This window comes from Papio anubis, chromosome 9 (assembly GCF_008728515.1).
Source record: "Papio anubis isolate 15944 chromosome 9, Panubis1.0, whole genome shotgun sequence".
Lineage (NCBI taxonomy): Eukaryota > Metazoa > Chordata > Mammalia > Primates > Cercopithecidae > Papio > Papio anubis.
This window is the reverse complement of record NC_044984.1, coordinates 24,098,960-24,121,425: the sequence shown is the minus strand read 5'-3', so window position 1 is coordinate 24,121,425 and position 22,466 is coordinate 24,098,960. Positions and strand designations below refer to the sequence as shown.

General features: G+C 39.5%; 1 protein-coding gene across 5 annotated transcripts in view; it reads left to right on the top strand.

Moving 5' to 3' along the window:
- Positions 1-2,310: 2,310 nt before the first annotated feature.
- Positions 2,311-22,466, top strand: part of KRAS (KRAS proto-oncogene, GTPase) — a 46,961-nt gene continuing 26,805 nt past the window's right edge. For 3 of the 5 annotated variants that reach the window (XM_003906121.4, XM_031650355.1, XM_021922120.2), the window contains exons 1-2: positions 2,311-2,496; positions 7,884-8,006. In XM_003906121.4, coding sequence (XP_003906170.1) covers positions 7,896-8,006 — 111 coding nt within the window. In that variant the 5' untranslated portion in view covers positions 2,311-2,496; positions 7,884-7,895. The remainder of the gene's footprint in view (positions 2,497-7,883; positions 8,007-22,466) is intronic. The other 2 variants (XM_031650354.1, XM_017945745.3) reach the window with 1 other exon arrangement.

Here is a 22,466-nt window from a genome sequence, read left to right as displayed (position 1 = left end):
GCACAAAATAAATCTGTGATTTATGCTTGAGTGACCACAAGGTAGCATACACATAAGTGCAAATTCATTCATTTAAGAATTCCATGTGTCTATTGTGTACGAGATAAGTATCTCTCGGCTGCATAGAATGTGGCTTATCAGAAGGTGACCTAAGTTTCAAAGCAGATTGTTGTTAATATGAAGACAGAGATTGACAGGAGGTTTAAGACACTCTGTCTAAGTAAGGATTTAGAGTCACAGAGTTCATGGATTAGGATTTACAATCCACAGAGGGTCCATAGATTCACTCATTCAACATTCCATAAATATTTGTTGAATGCCTTTTTGTGTCAGAGACTGTCTTAGGTGCTGGAAATTTAGCAGTAAATAAAACAGATCAAAACCCATGCCCTCATGGAGCTTACATTCTGGTGGGAGAGAGACAAGAAAACAAAATAGTGTATTATTGAAGGTGATGAGAGCTCTGGAGAAAAAGTAGGAAAAGAGATCTGGGACAAGGGGGAAATTACAGTATCAAAGATGATCTTTTTAGGGAAGATCTCATTTTAAAAACACTTTAGAACAAAGATTTAAATGAGGTGCCAGACAGAGGGGTAGCAAGTGCGTATTCCCTGAGGAAGCAGCCTGCCTGGCATTTTCAAGGAACAGCCAGTAACCAATGTGTACCTACGGACAGTAGGATGAGAGTTCAGGGAAGTAAGAGGGTAGGGGATATCAAATAATTTAAAGCCATGTAGGATTTTTGAAAATAATTTCGCTTTTATGTCAAGTGGAATGAGGGCCACTGATGATCTGGGAGTAGTGACTACGATCTGACATGAAGGACACTCCACTTTTTAACGATGTGAACTTGGGCCCAGGTTTTAACCGCTAAATCTGTTTCTTCATTTGTAAAACAGTAAAAAGTATTTTACCTCATAAGGTTGTCGTGATGATTAAATAAGATGATACGATACGTGCAAAAGATTTAGCTTGTACTTAACATAGATTAGGCACATTTTCTCCCCTTCCCTGTCTTTCACTTCTCTCTTCTGCCCCTTCCATCTGGCGCTAGCAGGGGGAGACTGGAATAAACCTTGCAGAATACAGCCCGTACAAGAGTAGAAAAGATGACAATTAATGTAAAGCCTTGGTTAACAGACCTAATAGCTCGGATTTAAATTCAGCTTTATTGGTGGTTTATGATGTGGACTAGAGAAATGGAACTGAAAGTGGAGTCTCGGAGGAGGGGCGATCCTATCAGGCACAGGCGTTGGTTTTCCACCCCTCAATCCTCAAGTCTTTCCCAACGTACCTTTCTAGGTAGTTTATCAACACAGACTCCGGGTATGCTAGCATGTTTAATTGCCCCATTGTTTAATATCTTAACTCTACAAACGTTAACTGATTAATCTGTCTTCTAATTAATGTTTGAATGACTCTCCTCAGGTCTAAACTACCGAGGGCACCTCTACTTAACAACAGTTGTCTTTTGTTTGTGATTTCAGGGGCCATGGGTATATGCGAAGTCCCTGTTTAGAGACCTTGTGATGGGTTCAAAATATCAAGAAAGATAGCAAAATATCACACACCTTCTACCCGAGATTAGCGCTGAAAGGGTCTGTCGCGTTTGTTTGGGCCTGGGGCTAAATTCGCAGCCCGAGTGCTGAGGCTGATAATAATCGGGGCGGCGATCAGAAAGCCCCGGTGTGGGAAATCGTCCGCCCGGTCTCCCTAAGTACCCGAAGTCGCCTCCCACTTTTGGTGACTGCTTGTTTATTTACATGCAGTCAATGATAGTAAATGGATGCGCGCCAGTATAGGCCGACCCCGAGGGCGGCGGGGCGCTCTTCGCAGCTTCTCTGTGGAGACCGGTCAGCCGGGCCGCTCGTGGCGTGGCCGCTCGCGGCGTCTCCCCGGTGGCGTCCGCCCAGCCCTCCGCGGTCGGGTCCCGCTCAGGGTCAGAATCCGCGGCTGCGGGGACCGCCTTGCGGCGAGGCAGGGGGCGGGCCGCCGCGTGGGTCCGGCAGTCCCTCCTCCCGCCAAGGCGCCGCCCAGACCCGCTCTCCAGCCGGCCCGGCTCCCCACCCTAGACCGCCCCAGCCACCCCCTCCTCCGCCGGCCCGGCCCCCGCTCCTCCCTCGCCGGCCCGGCCCGGCCCCCTCCTTCTCCCCGCCGGCGCTCGCGGCCTCCCCCTCTTCCCTCTTCCCACACCGCCCTCAGCCGCTCCCTCTCGTACGCCCGTCTGAAGAGGAATCGAGCGCGGAACGCATCGATAGCTCTGCCCTCTGCGGCCGCCCGGCCCCGAACTCATCGGTGTGCTCGGAGCTCGATTTTCCTAGGCGGCGGCCGCGGCGGCGGAGGCAGCAGCGGCGGCGGCAGTGGCGGCGGCGACGGTGGCGGCGGCTCGGCCAGTACTCCCGGCCCCCGCCATTTCGGACTGGGAGCGAGCGCGGCGCAGGCACTGAAGGCGGCGGCGGGGCCAGAGGCTCAGCGGCTCCCAGGTGCGGGAGAGAGGTACGAGGCGGACCACCCCTCCTGGGCCCCTGCCCGGGTCCCGACCCTCTTTGCCGGCGCCGGGCGGGGCCGGCGGCGAGTGAATGAATTAGGGGTCCCGGGAGGGGCCGGCGCGGGGCGCGGGCGCGGGGCCGGGGCGGGCGGGGTGAGGGGGCTCTGCAAGGGGAGGCGCGCGGACGCGGCGGCGCGGGGAGTGAGGAATGGGCGGTGCGGGGCTGAGGAGGGTGAGGCTGGAGGCGGTCGCCGCTTGTGCTGCTTCCTGGACGGGGAACCCCTTCCTTCCTCCTCCCCGAGAGCCGCGGCTGGAGGCTGCTGGGGAGAAACTCGGGCCGGGCCGGCTGCCCCTCGGGGCGGTGGGGTGCGGTGGAGGTTACTCCCGCTGCGCCCCGGCCTCCCCTCCCCCTCTCCCCGCTCCCGCACCTCTTGCCTCCCTTCCCAGCACTCGGCTGCCTCGGTCCAGCCTTCCCTGCTGCATTTGGCATCTCTAGGACGAAGGTATAAACTTCTCCCTCGAGCGCAGGATGGACGGATAGTGGTCCTTTTCCGTGTGTAGGGGATGTGTGAGTAAGAGGCGAGGTCACGTTTTGGAAGAGCATAGGAAAGTGCTTAGAGACCACTGTTGGAGGTTATTGTGTTTGGAAAAAAATGCATCTGCCTCCGAGTTCCTGACTGCTCCCCTCCCCCATGTATGGGCTGTGACATTGCTGTGGCCACAAAGGAGGAGGTGGAGGTAGAGATGGTGGAAGAACAGGTGGCCAACACCCTACACGTAGAACCTGTGACCTACAGTGAAAAGGAAAAAGTTAATCCCAGAAGGTCTGTTTTGCTTGGTCAAGTTAAACCCCGAAGAAAACCCGCAGAGCAGAAGCAAGGCTTTTTTCTTGCTAGTTGAGTGTAGACAGCAATAGCAAAAATGGTACTTGAAGTTTAATTTACCTGTTCTTGTCCTTTCCCTTATTTCTTATGTATTACTCTCATCCCTTATTTCTTCTATAATATCCTCATTTTGCAGATGTGTTCTACATCTCACGAGTTATTACAGTACTCCAAAACAGCACTTATGTGATTTTTTTACATGATTTTTTAAACTTACAGAGGAATTGTAGCAATCCACCAGCTAACCGCCTGAAATAGACTTAAACATGTGCATCTCCTTTTTTATTTTTTATTTTTTTGAGATGGAGTCTCGCTCTGTCGCCCAGGCTGGAGTGCAATGGCGTGGTCTCGGCTCACTGAAACCTCCGCCTCCAGAATTCAAGCGATTCTCCTGCCTCAGCCTCCTGAGTAGCTGGGACTACAGGCGCACGCCACCATGCCCAACTAATTTTTGTATTTTTAGTTGAGAAGGGGTTTCACCATGTTGGCCAGGATGGTCTCCATCTGCTCTGTTGCCCAGGCTGGAGTGCAGTGGCGCCGTCTCGGCTCACTGCCACCTTCGCCTCCTGGGTTCAAGCAATCCTCCTGCTTCAGCCTCCCGAATAACTGGGTTTATAGGTGTCTGCCACCATGCCCGGCTAATTTTTTGTGTTTTTCATAGAGACAGGGGTGTCACCATATTGTCCAGGCTGGTCTCGAACTCCTGACCTCGTGATCCGCCGACCTCGGCCTCCCAAAGTGCCTTATGCATCTTCTAGCTGAAGTCTAAGCCTTCTTAAATCTTGAGCTCTATCAAAACAGAAAGGTTTTCTAATTGTTATACAATATATACGTTATGTTTATAATAGAAAGCATTTAAAAACTAAGTGATAAAGGGGAAAGGTCTATTTGTAATTATCAGCTCAGAATTAACCATATAACTGGTGTCACTGAAGTGACTAAGGCCCAAAGTGCTGACTCCTACATGTGATAGACTACAGATATCAAATATGGTTGCTAACATTAGTTTACTTTGAGACTGTAGCCATAGACAGTGTACTTGCTTTTAAGAGATGGTGGATGGTAATTCAGTTTTATGACAAATAAAAATGAATTTTCTTCCATAACAAAATTGTTGGATTTGAGTCCAGTCCACTCCTTATTAGCTTTTCTAACTGTGAGTAAGGGAGCTCCTCCCAGCCCATGATCTTCATTTGATAAGACTACTTGGGAGCCCAGTTCTCTCTAGTGAATTTAAATGTGACTTGGTTTTAAAAATCTCATTCAAAGAATTATTTTTTTGTTCTGGAAACAACCACCGCATAAACAAGTAAACCAGAAGATATATGTGGCTGTGAATTCGTACATTTACACAAACTCTAATCCAGTGTCTGTCCACAGTATTTACTAGGCTGGTAAACTTTTTGGCCTTAAGGACCCCTCTACGCTCTTTTTTTTTTTTTTTGAGAGAGTGAGTCTCACTCTGTCACCCAGGCCAGAATGCAGTGGCGCTATCTCGGCTCACTACTACCTCCGACTCCCAGGCTCAAGCGATTCTCCCGCCTCAGCCTCTCGTGTAGCCGGGATTGCAGGCTCCCGTCACCTGGCTAATTTTTGTGTTTTTAGATACGGGATTTCACCATGTTGGCCAGGCTGGTCTCGACCTCCTGACCTCAGGTGATCCGCCCGCCTAAACCTGCCAAAGTGTTGGGATTACAGGCGTGAGCCGCCATACCGGGCCTACACTCTTAGAAATTAATTATTGAAGGGGCCGGGCAAATTGGCTCTTGCTTGTAATCCCTGAGGCAGGAGGATCGCTTGAGGCCAGGAGTTGGAGACCAGCGTGCTCAACGTAGTGAGACCTTGTTATAAAGAAAAAAAAAATTGAGAATTAAAAAAATCTTTGATTTGTGTGGGGTTTATTAATATTTATCATATTGGAAATTAAAACAATTTTTAAAAAATGTATTAATTCATTTAAAAATAGAAATAATCCCATTACTTAGTAACATGAATAAAATATTTTATGAAAAATAACTATTTTCCAAAACAAAACCAAAACTTAGAAGAGTGGTATCGTTTCACACTTTGGTAATACCAATCTCTTTAATGATGTGGCTTAATAGAAGACATGGATTCTTATATCTGCATCTGCATTCAATCTATTATGATCACACATCTGGAAAACTTGTGAAAGAATGGGAGTGAAAAGGGTAAAGGACATCTTAATGTTACTATGAAAACAGTTTTGACCTCTTGCATACCAGAAAAGTCTTAGTAACCTGAGGGGTTCCTAGACCACCTTTTGAGAACTGTTTTAGGCTATGCAAACTGGTTGGGGGGAGGTTGGGGTAGGCAGAGAGCTAGAGGATACATTTTAGTGTAATTCTCCTCATCCATTCCTAATTGCTTTGGCCTACATTTGAAATAAAGCATGGAGGCAAATAGGATAAGATATATGTTTGTAGTGGTTGTTAACTGACCCTAGACAAGCAGCCAGTAAGTCTAGGTAGAACAGAGTAAGGCGGGGAACTATACTGTGACTGTGTGTGACACAATTTTTCTAGCCTATGGTGCTTTTTGAGGCAGGGCTTAGGAGTAAGGTTAGTATGTTATAATTTGGAAAACCAAATTATTATTTTTGGTTTTCAGTAAATAGGATATGGTGTATATTTAGTGGTTTTTTTCTTTTTTCTTTTTTTGAGACGGAGTCTTGCTGTGTCGCCCAGGCTGAAGTGCAGTGGCGTGATCTTGGCTCACTGCAAGCTCTGCCTCCTGAGTTCACACCGTTCTCCTGCCTCAACCTCCCGAGTAGCTGAGACTACAGGCGCCCGCCACCACGCCTGGCTGATTTTTTTGTGTTTTTAGTAGAGACGGCATTTCACTGTGTTAGCCAGGATGGTCTTGATCTCCTGACTTTGTGATCCACCCACCTCGGCCTCCCAAAGTACTGGGATTACAGGCGTGAGCCGCCACGCCCGGCCTATTTAGTGTTTATCTACAATACATGCACATTCATTATATGGAGCTACTCATCCATAATAAATAATTGTGCAGTTACTCCCGTTTTTTCCTGCATTTCTCTCCTTATTTGTAATTATGTGTTACATGAGGGAAAGGAGATGAAATTAAACATTCATATTATTTCAAAAAATTTGAAACAACTGACTAGAAAATATGTTTTATTTTCTATGTGGTGCTTGTTATACAAGTTGTCAGTATTCATGCACCTGTGGGGAGACAGTGTAGGAAAAGCAAAGAGTAACAGTCATGTGGATTACTGAGACATATTCACTTGCATCTCTTAACAACTGTTTTACTAAAAACAGTGTTTATCTCTAATCTTTTTGTTTGTTTGTTTTGAGGCAGAGTCTTACTCTGTCACCCAGTCTGGAGTGCAGTGGCTCCATCTCAGCTAACTGCAACCTCCGCCTCCCGGGTTCAAGCGATTCTCCTTCCTCAGCCTCCTGAGTAGCTGGGACTACAGGAGAGCGCCACCACGCCTGACTAATTTTTGTATTTTTGGTAGAGATGGGGTTTCACCATATTGGCCAGGCTGGTGTTGAACTCCTGGCCTCAGGTGATCCACCCGCCTTGGCCTCCGAAAGTGCTGGGATTACAGGCATGAGCCACTGTACCTGGCTTTCTAATCTTTATCTTTTTGTGTGCAGCAATGATACAGGATTATGTATTGTGATTGATGATCACATCACCTGGACTGAATAGTTAATTTGGAGTTCTCTTAGTTTTTACCTTTATTTTCCCCAGAGAGTTTTTTTTTTTTTTTTTTGAGACGGAGTCTTACTCTGTCACCAGAATGGAGTGCAGTGGCGCGATCTCAGCTCACTGCAACCTCCGACTTCTATTTTCCCCAGAGATATTTCACACGTTAAAATGTCGTCAAATATTGGTCTTCTGCCTTAGTGTTTAAATTTTTATTTCCCCATGACACAATCAACTTTGATACTCATTCTCCCAACCCTCATCTGATTCTTACTGTTAATACTTATCCAAGAGAGCTACTGCCATGATGCTTTAAAAGTTTTTCTGTAGCTGTTGCATAGTGACTTCTAACTCTTAGAGGTGGGGGTTCACTTGGAAAACTAACAATAGGAGTGGAGATAGCTGTCAGCAACTTTTGTGAGGGTGTGTCTACAGGGTGTAGAGGACTGTTCTAGACACTAGCATGAGTGAAGTCATGATCTTTTGAGAGCCTTTAGCGGCTGCAGAACAGCAGTGTGGCTGTTTAGATACAACAACTTGAATTTAAAGATAAAAGAACTATCTATGTAGCAGTTATGTATTTTTCTTAAACGTTGATGGAGGAGTTTGTAAATGAAGTACAGTTCATTACAATACACATCTGTAGTCAACTGGAATTTTCATGACTGAATTTTGTAAGGTATTTTGAAATAACTTTTCATATAAAGGTGAGTTTGTATTAAAAGGTACTGATGGAGTATTTGATAGTGTATTAACCTCATGTGTGACATGTTCTAATTTAGTCACATTTTCATTATTTTTATTATAAGGCCTGCTGAAAAATGACTGAATATAAACTTGTGGTAGTTGGAGCTGGTGGCGTAGGCAAGAGTGCCTTGACGATACAGCTAATTCAGAATCATTTTGTGGACGAATATGATCCAACAATAGAGGTAAATCTTGTTTTAATATTATGCGTATTACTGGTGCAGGACCATTCTTTGGTACAAATAAAGGTTTCTCTGACCATTTTCATGAGTACTTATTACAAGATAATTATACTGAAAGTTACTTTAAGTTTTCTGAAATGTACCTTGGGTTTCAAGTTATATGTAACCATTAATATGAGAGCTTTCCTTTCCTTGGGAGTATGTCAGGGTCCATGATGTTCACTCTCTGTGCATTTTGCTTGGAAGTATATTTCAGAGTTTTGTGAGAGGGTAGAAATTTGTATCCTATCTGTACCTGAAAGGCAATCTTTTTAATGTAACTTTTATTTTTATGGGTTTCTTGGTATTATGACATCATATGTAAAGGTTAGATTTAATTGTACTAGTGAAATGTAATTGTTTGATGGTTGATTTTTTTAAACTTCATTAGCAGTATTTTCCTATCTTCTTCTCAACATTAGAGAACCTACAACTACCTGATAAATTTTACAAAATGAATTCTTTGCCTAAGGTGTGATTTATATAAAGATGCTATTACCAACTTTACCTTTGCTTTGTTGTCATTTTTAAATTTACTCAAGGAAATGCTAGAATTAAAAAAAAATTCCTTGACTAAATTTAAATTATTATGTTTTGAGGATTATTTTCAGCTTTTTTTAGTTTAATGAAAAGTAACCAAAGTAAAGGCCAGCAGCAGAATAAGTAAAGACCTGTAAGAGACCTTGAGAGGTCAGGTAGTAGAATTCCCTTCCATCCCAAGCAGATGAGGATTTATTTAATCTCAGAGACCTGCAGGAGGGGACATTCCCCAACTGTCCTTGTTAACCCATTTTCAGAACATACTTATTAGCATATTTCACACGTAATTTGAATCTTCATGTTAAATTTAACATCAGTGGAGATGGAAAATAAGCATATCACCTTGTTTTTGAAATAGCCCTATATTGTCAGATTATTTCTGAGGCTTCTTTACCCTTGATTAAGCAGTCCTAATCCTTTAGCATTTATTCTACATCTGATGTACTAGTTTAAAAAAATTGGCTCTGAAAAATTTCTGAGAACTTTCTTCAAGTCCCAAGCTGTGAAATCTAGAACAGGTCAAAGTGCCCTATTAAGGTACTGTACTGTGTAATGTCTTGAAGAAACACTTTGCACTGAGGCAAGTTCTGAGGGCATTGGTGGCCTTGGAAAGATGTGTATGCAGTTTAGAACCTGGAGAATTGATTAGATAACTAATCATAGGGAAATGTCACATATTTTTGGTACTATAAAAAAGTGAAGAAATAATGCCTATTAGCAAAGATTTGATTTAAACATAGAATCAACTTTATTTGGCTTCCAATTCTGAGAATTTACAACAGTAAAGGGGAACAGTCTAATTGAAGTAGACTGCCTATGCAGTAGTCTCTGTATATTTACTTTTGACAAGTTAATTCAATGTATACTACAGTTTTGTTTGTTTCTTTAAGGAGGTTTGAATAGTGCACCCATTTCAATCTGTATTGCAAATTCAGGGTTACTTGGCAGACTCTACTATTTAAATCAGATGTAAAAGGAAGTTTTAATAGAATTCACTTTATGCATGAAAGTTTTCCTGGGATTTTGGAAGGTAGTTTTACTGGAAATGCTGTCTGTCTTCCCTGAAAATCTGAGAAATTCCATTACACTTTGTTTCCAATCAGAGGTCATGAATGCTATATGAGTGTATATATAGCATGACGTCATGAATATGATAAAGTGGGTTAGGACACCTTTTGCTAACGATTGTTAAAATGCAATATAAATCTTGAAGAAACAAAGCTAACAGTTAAGACTTTATTTGTGGGGAAGGTTGAAAAAGTTTATAAACTTAAACCTATAACTCTGATTATGATTTCTGTCAAACCAGAAGACTTGACTGTGGGAAGCATTGATTACCTGTGAACTTTGAAACTGACAGTCCCTGACGTAGTTTAGTCACCTGGGAAAAGGTATCAGATTATCTGTTATCTCCCAAGTTACAATGAGTCTCTGAGGGAACTGACGTATTACATTAAATTCTTGGTATAAACTGTAAGAGAGGCAAGAGAACTTAGTAGTTTAATAGTTGGCTGAATGGAAATGCTGACTCCATGTTATTGTAAAAAGTTAAAAATTTAGGAGGATATGGGGATTTCACTGCCATTGTAGGTTTTGATTGGTATTCACCAATCAGTGTGGGTTAGAGAGAAAATTAGAAAGGATATGACTGCACATTTTGGAATTATTAGCAGTTTTTCTACATTTAAGATGGAAATACATTTTTAAAAAATTTAAATCAAGTAATACTATATTTTTTGGTGACTTAGATTTTGCAAAATTTACACTAAGAGGTAGTGAGGAGGGTGACTATTGTTTCTTTCAATAATGTATCTGAGAGGTGGTAACTCACCTAAGGATACGTAGCTAATGAGTGGTGGGATTTGAATTTAAATTCTCTGAGACTAAGTTAAATTTCCACTATTCTCTTGTGTAACTTTTTAAAACTGAGAATCAGCTGTCTTTCAAGTTAAGAAAATATTTACTTATGGAGACTAATTCAGATTTGTCAGTATATCAAAATTTGAACTTAGCCTACTATCTAATGGCAACTTAGTGGCAGAGATATGATGTAAAATCATTCAGGCATGACACATAGATGGAGTACGTTTGTATTTGAGGCTGTCTTACTATGAAAACCCTGAAATTTTTTTTCTAAGGTAAAATTGGGTGGAACAGGAAGAGTCTCATTTTAAAAAAATGTAGATAGTTACAGAGATCAGAATGATTAGTTGATCACTTACCAAGTATATATTAAGTATCTACTGTATATAATATGCTAGTGAGAATAAATATAGCAAGATGTATTTTTTCCCAGGCTCTAATTGTTTGACATCTGCATGCTTTTATTGTGGCGCTTATAATTCAATTCAAGTATTATGCACTTCTTTGATGGAACAGTTTCCTATTCAGTAAGGAACACCAGATTAATAATTGGATTGGTTTGTTTCATCTTTAGTGTTCTAAGCTGTAGAGTATTTATTTACCAAGGTTTATCAGTTTTCAGTTTCTTTTGTTTTTCCATGTTCATTATAGAATTCATTTTACCTACGAATGAAGTATGTAGATTATAGGGAGAAAATTTGTAAAATTAAACTGACACTGAAGAGTGGTATAAGAAATGCCTTATGTGATTTGTAAGCTGTTATTCTTTTGAGTTTATACATATATCTGTAGTCATCAGTGAGGGATGGTTGGGTGACTGCCCTCCAGGGGACATTTGGCAACATCTGGAGACATTTTTGGTTGCCACAACTTGGGGAGAGAGGGCTGCTACTGGCATGTATTGAGTAGATGCTATTACTTTTAATGGCAAAGCTGCAATTACCTGTGCACCAACCTAGTATTAAACTTCCTGCAGTGCACAGGAAAGCCCCCACAACAGAGTTATCTGACCCCAAACCTCAATGGTGTTAAGGTCCAAACCCTGCTATGTTAAACTGTAGCTTTAAACATCCTTTGAATTGTCAAATTCATGTCCCTGACATAAGGTTTATGTCAGATTTTCAAGCATAACAAAGATTTAAACTTTACCTTTTGTAAATTAATAATATGTTAGCTTACTCCAGTGTTCTATTAAAACATTCTGTTTTTAAAATCAGAGACACACAGCAATTTTATGTCACTTCTCTTCAAGGCTGTGAAGCTCTCCCCACTTTTGTGAGTGCCCTCTACTGGTCAAATTCTTTGCTTTATAACAAGTAACAATGAAATCCTAAGTTTGGGTAGTTTCCCTATTTAAACTATGGGTGTCATCAATTTATAAATATATCTGTTTTATTTAAAAGTCTTATTTTATATGATTGATTTTTAAAAACTTAAAGTTATCAGTTGTACTTTCTGCTAATATTAATATAAACATTACCGTGTGTATTAGTTAGGTACTATATTTAGGTCAAATTAAGAATAAGTATTTATTTAGACCTGAATATAAAACTTCACTGGTCATGGTTTTTTATACCTTGGGTTTTTATAAATCCAAAGCTTTATAAACATACAAATGGAAGTTGGTAATGGAAATAAGTGAAAGGAAAAAATGATTTTATGGTTTGGAATCTCCTAAGATTCTGGTTTTAACAATACAGCTAATTCCTTCATCCCAGAAATGTTCTTCACTGCCACTTTGTACCATGCAGTCTTCGTATGGATTAGGCATACACTGAGGCCTAAAACAGACCAGATTCCTGCCTTCATGGAGCTTACTAGTTTTAGGTATCTCTAGATTTCTTATAATACCTATTACAGTGGCTCACATTAGTTCATTTGTGTGGGTTCAACATAGTAGTAAGTACATGGCAAATTCAAGTTTTACTTTTGGGAACTTCATGAATTTTTTTCCTCAGATATCTTCTATCCTCAGATATCTTGGTTGAATTCATAGATGGGGTACCCGTGGATATGGATGGCCAACTTTATTTTGAAGAGCAATGTTTCTAGGCACTCATGCTAATTATGTATGACTTAATTTAGAGGCTTTATACTTAAGAATATTACATTTCTTGCGTCTCTTAACCATTATTATTTCATAATGTGTACGTTATGGAACAGTTAAATTATTGGGATCTTACCATATAAATTAGTAGAAATAAGCCAGGTGTGGTGGCTCATGCCTGTAATCTTAGCACTTTGGGAGGCTGAGGCAGGCAGATCACGAGGTCAGGAGTTCGAGACTAGCCTGGCCAACATGGTGAAACCCTGTCTCTACTAAAAATACAAAAAGTAGTTGGGTGTGGTGGTGCATGCCTGTAATCCCAGCTACCCAGGAGACTGAAACAGGAGAATGGTTGGAACCCGGGAGGTGGAGGCTGCAGTGAGCCGAGATCACGCCACTGCACTCCAGCCTGGGCAACAGAGCGAGACCCCATCTCCAAAAAAAAAAAAAAAGGCAGAAATAGTGAAAATAAAATACTTGAAAGAATTAAGGAGGGACACAGTAACTACCTTAGATACTTTTTTTTCAATGTTTTATTTTGAAAAAATTTCAAACCTATAGAAAAGTAGTAAAAAAATAGTACAGCGAATAGCTGTTACTCTTAAACTAGATTCACTAACATTTTGCCATAGTTGCTTTCTCTATGCTTTCACAGATCTATTCATCTGTGTATATAGGTATACACTTATGTGAATGTATATTCTTTATTTTTGCTGAACTATTTAAGATTAAATTGCACGTGTTGTGACCCTTCACCACTAAACTTGGTATAACTTCTAAGACAGGGGTCTGCAAACTATGGGCTGCTTGCTGGCCAAATCCTACCTGCTGTCTTTTTTTTTTTTTTTTTTTTTTGAGACAGAGCCTCACTGTGTCACCCAGGCTGGAGTGTAGTGGCGCAGTCTCGGCTCACTGCAACCTCTGACTCCTGGGTTCAAGCAATTCCCCTGCCTCAGCCTCCCAAGTAGCTGGGACTACAGGTGCCCACCACCATGCCTGGCCAATTTTTGTATTTTTAGTAGAGATGGGGTTTCACTGTGTTGGCCAGGCTGGTCTCGAACTCCTGACCTCATGATCCTCCCACCTTGGCCTCCCAAAGTGCCAGATTACAGGCATGAGCCACCACTCCTGGCCTCCTGCTGTCTTTTTTTATATGATTTTGTTGGAGCACAGCCATGCATGTGTGTTTACATACTGTGTATGGCTGCTTTCACACTGCAGTGGCACAGTTGAGTAGTTGTAGCCAAAATGACCAAAAGCCTGAAATATTTACTATCTTTAGATCTTTATAGACTTTTTACCTTTACAGAAAAAGTTGGCTGACCTTATTCCAACAACAGGAATATTTCCTTGTATAACTACAGTATTTTCTTGTATAGCTACAACATAATGATGAAGTTTAGGAAATTCAACATTGTTACAATACTTTGTCTCATATATGGTCTGTATTAAAATTTTGTGAGTTGTTCTAAGAATGTCCTTTTAGCAGTTACTTACTTTTTTTCTGATTCAGGATCAAAAATTAGTTGTCCTGTCTCCGTCTGTTTTAATCTAGAACCATTTCTCAGCTTTTGTCTTTTATGACAATGATACTTTACAAAGAACTCAGGTCAATTGTTTTGTAGAATGTCCTCTAGTTTAGGTTTGTCTGATTGTTTCCTCATGATCAGTTTTAGGTTAAACAATTTGGGCAGGAATGCTCCATAGTGATGTCGTGTCCTCCGCCTTGTATCACAACAGGAGGCACGTGATGGTGGTTTGTCCCATTATTGGTAACATTGATTTTTTGGTTAAGGTGATATCTATCAGATTTCTCTCTGCAAAGTTGCCTTTAATTGCTTTATAATTAGTAAGTACTCTGTGGGGAGATACTTGGAGACTGTAAATGCCCTGTTCAATATATTTGCATCCAGTAGGATTTAGCATCCACTCATTATTACTACCTTAATGGTTGCAAAATGGTAATCTTCTAACTCTGTCATCACTTCTCGATTAATTAATTGGCATCTGCCATTAAAAAGGGCTCTCTCTTTTCTCTTCTCTTCCCTTATTTATTTGTTTGGTTTGTTTTATTTGTATCAGTATGGATTCATGAACTCTTTAATTAATGTGTTGAAGTCTGTTATTGTAATTACTGATTTTGTTGCTCAAATTTGTTTTGATATGGCCAATGGAATCCCTTTTAAGCTGGCTTCTGTATGCTTTTAACATGTCCCCTTCAGTTTTTTAGTTTCTTCATACTTTCTGGCACTGTGTATTCCAGGTTGACCTTGTTCTTTTCCTGTCCCCACCCTGGATTCAGCCATTTGTCTAAGGATCCCTAGTTCCTTTTAGTGGGGAATGGTGTTTAGAAATCAAGATCTGGGTCTTAGGTGCATTTATATAATGTGTTTATATAGTGACAATGGGGTGTCACTGCTTCTAGACCCTTTTCAAGGCACAGAGCTCAGAAATGCATGTTTTTAAGAAATCAAGAGTTAACTGTTCTTCACCTTCTTTCTCCCACAGTGAGAACCATGGATCTACCCTGTTTCTCCTTGTGTAAATTTTACTGCTAAATTATACACTTGTGAAATAAAAATGATAATGTCGTTCTTAAATTATGGATCTTGTAGTATTATCTAAGTAACATAGATTGAGTGACTTAACTTTAGGTTTCCTTATTTGTGGAATTTGGATTAAGTATTTTTCTCCCTTGAGAAAAGTGAGAATCTTTTCTCGTTATCAGAGTATTCTTAAACCATTAAGGCAACATTTGGGCAAAAATTAAGCTATCTGGCCGCATAAAAATTAAGTTATCTTTAACAAAGATAGAAGACAAATGAAAACCTAGAAAAACCATTTGGTTCATGTAACAGGAAGCTGTCTTATATATGAATTAAAAAAAAATAAACACACAAATAGAAAAAAAGGGATGGGGGTACTAAAGATATAAATAGCTTGTCTACCAAAAAAAGAAATAAAATAAATAACATAAACATATAAAAAGATACTTCATGAATATGATGCAAATTCAAGCAATAAATAACATTTCTGTACTTTCATATTGGCTAAGGTTAAAATGATAACTGCTAGGAAGGGTATGGAGAAATGTGCGCCTTGCACTGTACTGGGAGTATAGACCCTCAGACTTAATCAGTCTAGAAATATGTTTCAAAATGTAAACTACATGTCCTTTGACCAGGTAATTCAGCTTCTTGGAATTTATCCAAGGATTTAATTGCGTAAATGTTTAAGATGTATATATAAGAAGGTTTATTGCAGTGTTGTTCATGATTTTAAAAAAATGGAAATAATCTTCATGTCTACCAATAGAGAATGGGTGAATAAATTATGGTATCTTTGTACATATAAGTAACATAGTTGTTGGAAAGATTAGGTAGATTTAAATATACTGACGTTCAAGAATGTCCATTATGTAAGTGAAGCTGGGTCACAGCACCTTGTGTTGAGAATGATTTCATCTAAAAACAAAATTACTCCCTCACTCTTTGTAGTGTTTTAGTTTTTTAACATAAGCTTATACTGTTGGAGCTGGGGGAAAAGTAAATACTCATTTTGGAGAGAGAAAAGTTTCAGATACCATTAGATTATTTCATGCTTCTTTTTCAAGCCTCAATAAATTAGATAATTCACACGTAGTCTTGGATTAAGGAAATTGCTATTAAGGCTAAATAAATATCTGAGAGGTATATAATATAAAATGTGAACATTATATTGGCAGCTGTAATTATTAAGATTGGATCCATGGTCATTCCAGCCTCTCATTCTTACCTAGACTTCAAGTGATCACTTGTGGGCGAATGCCACGTGATTTCAACAGGTTACATATGTATGCTCATAATATGCTTAGTTTCAAAGTTTGTCATATAAATTTTCCTTGAGCTCATTTAGATTTTTGAACTAGTTTTTTCTCTTGGGAGTAGTACACATTTAATTCTCTCTAGTGCTAAACTAATGTTCACCATTCTTATAATTTTAAGTATCCAGCATTTGGTAAAGAAGTCTTTGTTTTCTTTATCCTTATTTTTAGTGAATGTCTTAGTTTTTAATTGAAAATTCTGCCATGAAAATAAGCTCTTTAACATCTTCACTCCCTAATCAAAACAGAAATCCTTCATAACCCTCAGTTTTAGCTCTCCTTCCCTTTGATTTGTCCAGCTCCATAATACTTATTTTGAAATATGGTGACCAGTTTTGCAAAATTATTATTATTATTATTATTATTTTGAGATGGAGTCTCGCTCTGTCACCCAGGCTGGAGTGCAGTGGCCGGATCGCAGCTCACTGCAAGCTCCGCCTCCCGGGTTTACACCATTCTCCTGCCTCAGCCTCCCGAGTAGCTGGGACTACGGGCGCCCGACACCTCGCCCAGCTAGTTTTTTGTATTTTTTAGTAGAGACGGGGTTTCACCGTGTTAGCCAGGATGATCTCAATCTCCTGACCTCGTGATCCGCCCGTCTCGGCCTCCCAAAGTGCTGGGATTACAGGCTTGAGCCACCGCGCCCGGCCTGCAAAATTATTTTAACTATAGATGCCCAATGATTTTGTAAGGACAAGATACTGTTTCTGAACAGTTCCCAGTAGCCAGTGGCATGCCCCTACTTTTTGTGTCTGCGTGTAGTATATAAAATAATGCAGTTAACTTTTTATAGCACTTTCCATTTTATAAAGAGATTTTCATGGTCTTTAATACTAATCTATGTATAAAATCCTTTATGCAATTTTTTGCCTACTTTCACAGCTGAAGGAGCAATATCTTAGAGAAGATGTGAGATAAAGTAGTTTGCCCAAGCCCATAGCACAAATAAGTGAAGTTCTTTGGCTGTCCATAGATTGAAGACTCCCAAGTCTGTCTCTAGCCTGGACTTCTGTCCTGAGCACCAGACACGTATGTATATCAAGCTGCCTGCAGGTCATACCCACCAGGACAACCCATGAGTATAGGGAATTCAACATGCCCTGTATCACTCATCTTTTCAACTTCGCTCTCCCCTTTGTACTCATCCCCTGTCAGTAAACTCTGTTATTTTAAAAAAAAATTGAAATGTATTCACATAGCATACAATTCACCCTTTTCAAGTGTATGTGGTTTTTAGTATATTCACACGGGTTGTGCAGTCATTACTACTAATTCCAGAATGTTACAATCACCCCAAAAGAAGTCCCACATCCATTAGCAGTCACTACCCAATCCCTTCTCCCACCAGCCTCTAAAAACCACTAATTTTTCTGTCTCTGTGAGTTTGCCTACTCTGATTATTTCATATAAAGAGAATCATACAGTACATGACCTTTTGTGTCTGGCTTCCTCCACATAGGATGATGTTTTCAGGTTTCCTGTGTGTTTGCTTTTTGATCATTCCTTTTTCTGGTTGAATAATACTCTGTTATATGGATATACCTTATTTTGTTTATCTGTTCATTTGATGGGCATTTGAGTGATTTCCTCTTTTTGGCTATTTTGAATAATGCCATGTAAACATTTATGTACACGTCTTTGTGTGACCGTATATTTTCCGTTCTCTCGGGTATGTATCTAAGGTGGAATTGCTGGGTTATATGGTAGCTCTGTCTTTGACTTTTTGAGGAACTGCCAAGTTGTTTTCCACAGTGATTGTACTACTTACATTCCTACCAACAATTTTACCTAAGTATTTCTCCAGTCTGTTTAATCTCCTCGATCCATACTGCTGTTGCTGCCTTAGTTCAAGTTTTGTCATTTCTTGTAATAATTCCTAGATCATCTCCCAGTCTCTGCTCTCCTCCTTCTCTCCCCTCTTCTTCTCTCTATTTCCTCCCATTTTTAACATTTATAGAAGTCAAAAGTCTAGTCCAGAAAGCAGAAACCACACTAGATATTTCAGCATGGAGAACTAATTAGGTGTTGGAAGACTGAAAGGCAAAAAAACACTGAAGTAACACAGTAACATCAAGAATGGCCACTACTCCTAAGATTCAGGGAGTGCTGGGAAGATTTGGGGGTTATCAGAACTGGAATCTCAGAGGAGGGGCCCGTTGTCGCTGAGGCTTAATCCCTGCAGAGGTGGTGCCTTTGGCTGCTACTGGTGCATCTGAGTGGGTATGATGAGGCAGTGTCTGGGAAGGGCCAAAAAATTTTGTCCCTTTCTATAATTTGTCATAAAAATGCTAATAGTGAATCTGATCTCCCTTCCTATTTTAAAAACCTTTTAGTGATTTTTTGTAGGATAAAGTTTAAAACTCCTTAATATGATACGCATGATCCTCCATAAACTGGCCTCTGCTTGATTGTCCAGTTTCACTTCTTAGTGCTTATTCTAAGGCCTCTAAACCAGGGATCCCCAAACCGTGGGCTGCGGACTGGTACCCACCTGTGGCCTATGAGGAACTGGGCTGCACAGCCGGAAGGAGGGGTGAGCATTACTTGCCTTAGCTCCTGTCAGATTGGTGGCATTAGAGTCTCATAGGAGCGTGAACCCTGTTGTGAACTGCCCGTGCAAGGAACTAGGTTGCATACTTGTTAGAGAATCTAATGCCTAATAGTCTGAGGCGAGACAGTTTCATCCCGAGAGCACCCCGACTTTGTCCATGGAAAAATTGTCTTCCACGAAATCGGTCCCTGGTGCCAGAAAAGTTGGGGACTGCTGTTCTAAGCTGAAGTTATATGGAGCTCCTTGGTTCTGTGTCCTCAACATGTTGTTTTATGTATTTTACATTCTCTTTGCTCCTTTCTGCTTGGAATGTCCCTCCCCTCCCGTCTTTCTTAATTCATACAAGTTGATCTCTCCTGTGTGCCACCATTGTACTTTATCTTGCATATGGTGTTACATTCATTTTATTTTAATTATTTATTTATGTTCATGTCTCTTCCACTCACCTTAGTTGCTTGAGGTCAGAAACTATATAATGTGTGACACAGAACGTGACACCTAGATTTTCAGTAAATGTTTCTATGATACAAGGGAGACTGATGTGAGTAGGTGGGAATGAACTCATCAACCTCTGTTTACATACCCTAAATTCCCTGTTTCTTCCCTGTTATAATTCTGACAGTCTACAACAGTCTTTGATGGCTTATAAACTAAAAGTGTGGAACACATCATTCTATAATGGATTTAAATAACCTTTCAGAAGAGTAACTTAAAGTACTTGAGCATTAGTTGAGTAAAAGTTTCTCATCTTTTGCTACAGGTGTTATTAAGCAGTATGTGAAAAGTTCTTAGAATACTTAATACATCAAGAAAACTTACAATTTCAAAAGGAAATCACCAAGTAATACATTATTGACATTTTCAGCAGTTCTAGTCATGCTGAGAAGAGCATCTCATGGAATTGGCAGCATGAAGGTGGAGATCAAATGGGATGATGTTTGTAATATGCTTGTGACAGTATCTGGCATATAAGTAAGGGCTCAGTAAATGTTGACTGCTGTAATTGCTATTAATAGTAATATGATTACCTTTAGTAAAAGTTATTAGTTTCTTTAGGTTTTTCGTTTACTACAATATAGTAATCAAAATCTATACTTGGAATGTATATATTGTTTTGTTTTGATACATGGAATATGTCTTTCGGTGTCAGGGTCACTGCCTGAGTTGGAAAACCCATACTCGAGTATGTTAAAAGGTGAACACACTGAATAATTTTGTTATTAATTATAATAGAAAAATGACAAACTTAATGTTCTGGTTAATGAGGTTATCTTATCTTGAATGAGTTAGCTTTTAAATTCCTCAAAATAAAGGCATTTAGTAAACCAGGAAACACTTCATTAATATGCAAATCAGTGTAAAAGAAGATTAAAATTCCACATGGGCAAAGGACACACGTTGGCAATAAATATGAAGATAAGAAAAAGAAACCTATATAGCATTATTACTCCTCAAAGAAATTGGTATGAAAGCAATAAAAATTTGTAGCTTTTCAAACCAACAGAAATTTAAAGAAAAATACAAAATCCTTTTTAAGTAATGATAAAATGGGTGCACTCTTAGTGCTTTATAGAAAAGTGGTATAATGAACTTCATGTGTGTACCAGCCAGCTCTGTCATATCTTAACATTAAGCTGTATTTGGTTTAGCTCTTTTTTTTTTTTTCCAAGATAGAAAAGTTAATACTGTTGAAGACTCCTACATTCTTTTCCCTAGTCTTACTCTCTTCCCTCCCATAAGTGTATTAAAATCTCTGTGTGTATTGTCTTGATTGTATTTTTACATAAAACTTTACATGTTATATACAATTTAATTGAAGTTAAGAATATTAAATTATTCTTAATATATGTTGTAATTTAAAAATTAACAGCTTGTCTTGGTAAAATTTATAGTATCTTAAACCTATGCTTGTTTTCCTAAGATAAGAGAACATTGCGACATAGATTTTAAAACAAATTGTTGAAAGATTAAAAAATCCACCTTTGCAAACTATTACATTGAAAGTGGGGCATTTGTTGTGAGCGTTCATTTCAAATATGTAGTATCTTCAGACTATTTGAAAAGGATTTGTATTACATAATTGAAAAATCTGTTAAATTGTGTTTATGTTAACTGTTTAATTGTAATAAAAATTTCCATTTATTTTTTAGTATCTACATATATTTACATTGAATGGATTAATTCACTTATTTAAGAGGCAGTACTGATTGCCTGTAGTGTTCAAGACTGTTAGGTACAGGGTGTGTAGTGGTGAGTAAAACAGGCGTGAGTCCTACCATCATGGAGTTTAAAGCCTAGTACGGGATATAGACTTAAACAATTTCACGAGTAAATACATAATTACAAATTATAATACATGCTATGAAAGAAACATAGGAGGTACCAGGGAAGGAGGAATGCTTTGCATTTTTATTTTTAAGACTGAAGAGTGCTATTGGAGGACTTTGAGCAAGTGAATGACATGATCTAACCTTCATTCATTCGTTCATTTATTCCTGGCTCAAGCGATCCTCCCACTTGAGACCTCCCAAGTAGCTGGGACTACAGGCATGCACCACCACACCTGACTAATTGTTTTTTGTATTTTTTGTGTTTTTGATGGGATTTTAGCATGTTGGCCAGGCTGGTCTTGAACTCCTGACCTCGGGTGATCCACCCGCCTCGGCCTCCCAGAGTGTTGGGATTATAGGCGTGAGCCATGGTGCCTGGCCCTAACCTACATTTATAAACTATCGTGGTGCCTGGTCCTAACCTACATTTATAAACTATCACTTGCTGCTGTGTGGAGAATATATTGTAAGATTAATAGCAGGGATACCTGCTAGGAAGCAATTGCTGCAGATTGCCTGAGACAAAATAGTTATGGACTAGGGGGATGGTGGTGGTAGGTGGTTGGATGTAGGATATATTTTGAAGATAGGTAAATGGTGCAAGATTGTGGGTCAGTTTTAAATGCTTAGGTAAATTTTCTTTGTAAGACGTTTTAGGATGCCATGTTAAGAATCACTTTATAACTGTCATTTAATTAAAAAAAAAAACGTATTTTCTTAGCATAATTTCCCATAGCGGCATTACTGTGTCAAAGGCTATGAACATTTGAATGACTTTCTTTGGATAAATACTGTAATTGCTTTCTAAGAATATTGTGCTTATTTATTATATCACCAGAAATGTTTGAATTCTGTCTACAGTTCAGTCTTGGCAGTATAGTACATTTCATTTAGAAATTTTTTTTATTACTTACGTAGATGGAAAAAATAATATTTTAGCTGGGAGTGAGGGGACTATGGGGAATCACTTTCCTTCATTTAATATTTTATTGTGAGTTAGTTTAAGTTACTTTATTTTATCCTAGTTTCGTAAGGCTACAAATTAGTAACTTTGGTAACTTATGTACCTAATTTAAAAGTTTACTTTTTTGAAAGGCTGGAAATACTAATTAAAAACGTAATACCTTCATGCTTGTCTTTGCTCCATTATTAAATAGTTTCATTATAGAATCTCCGTGTTTTAAAATCATTTTGGTTTTCATAACCAGTACTTCCTCAGAGTGGCAAATTT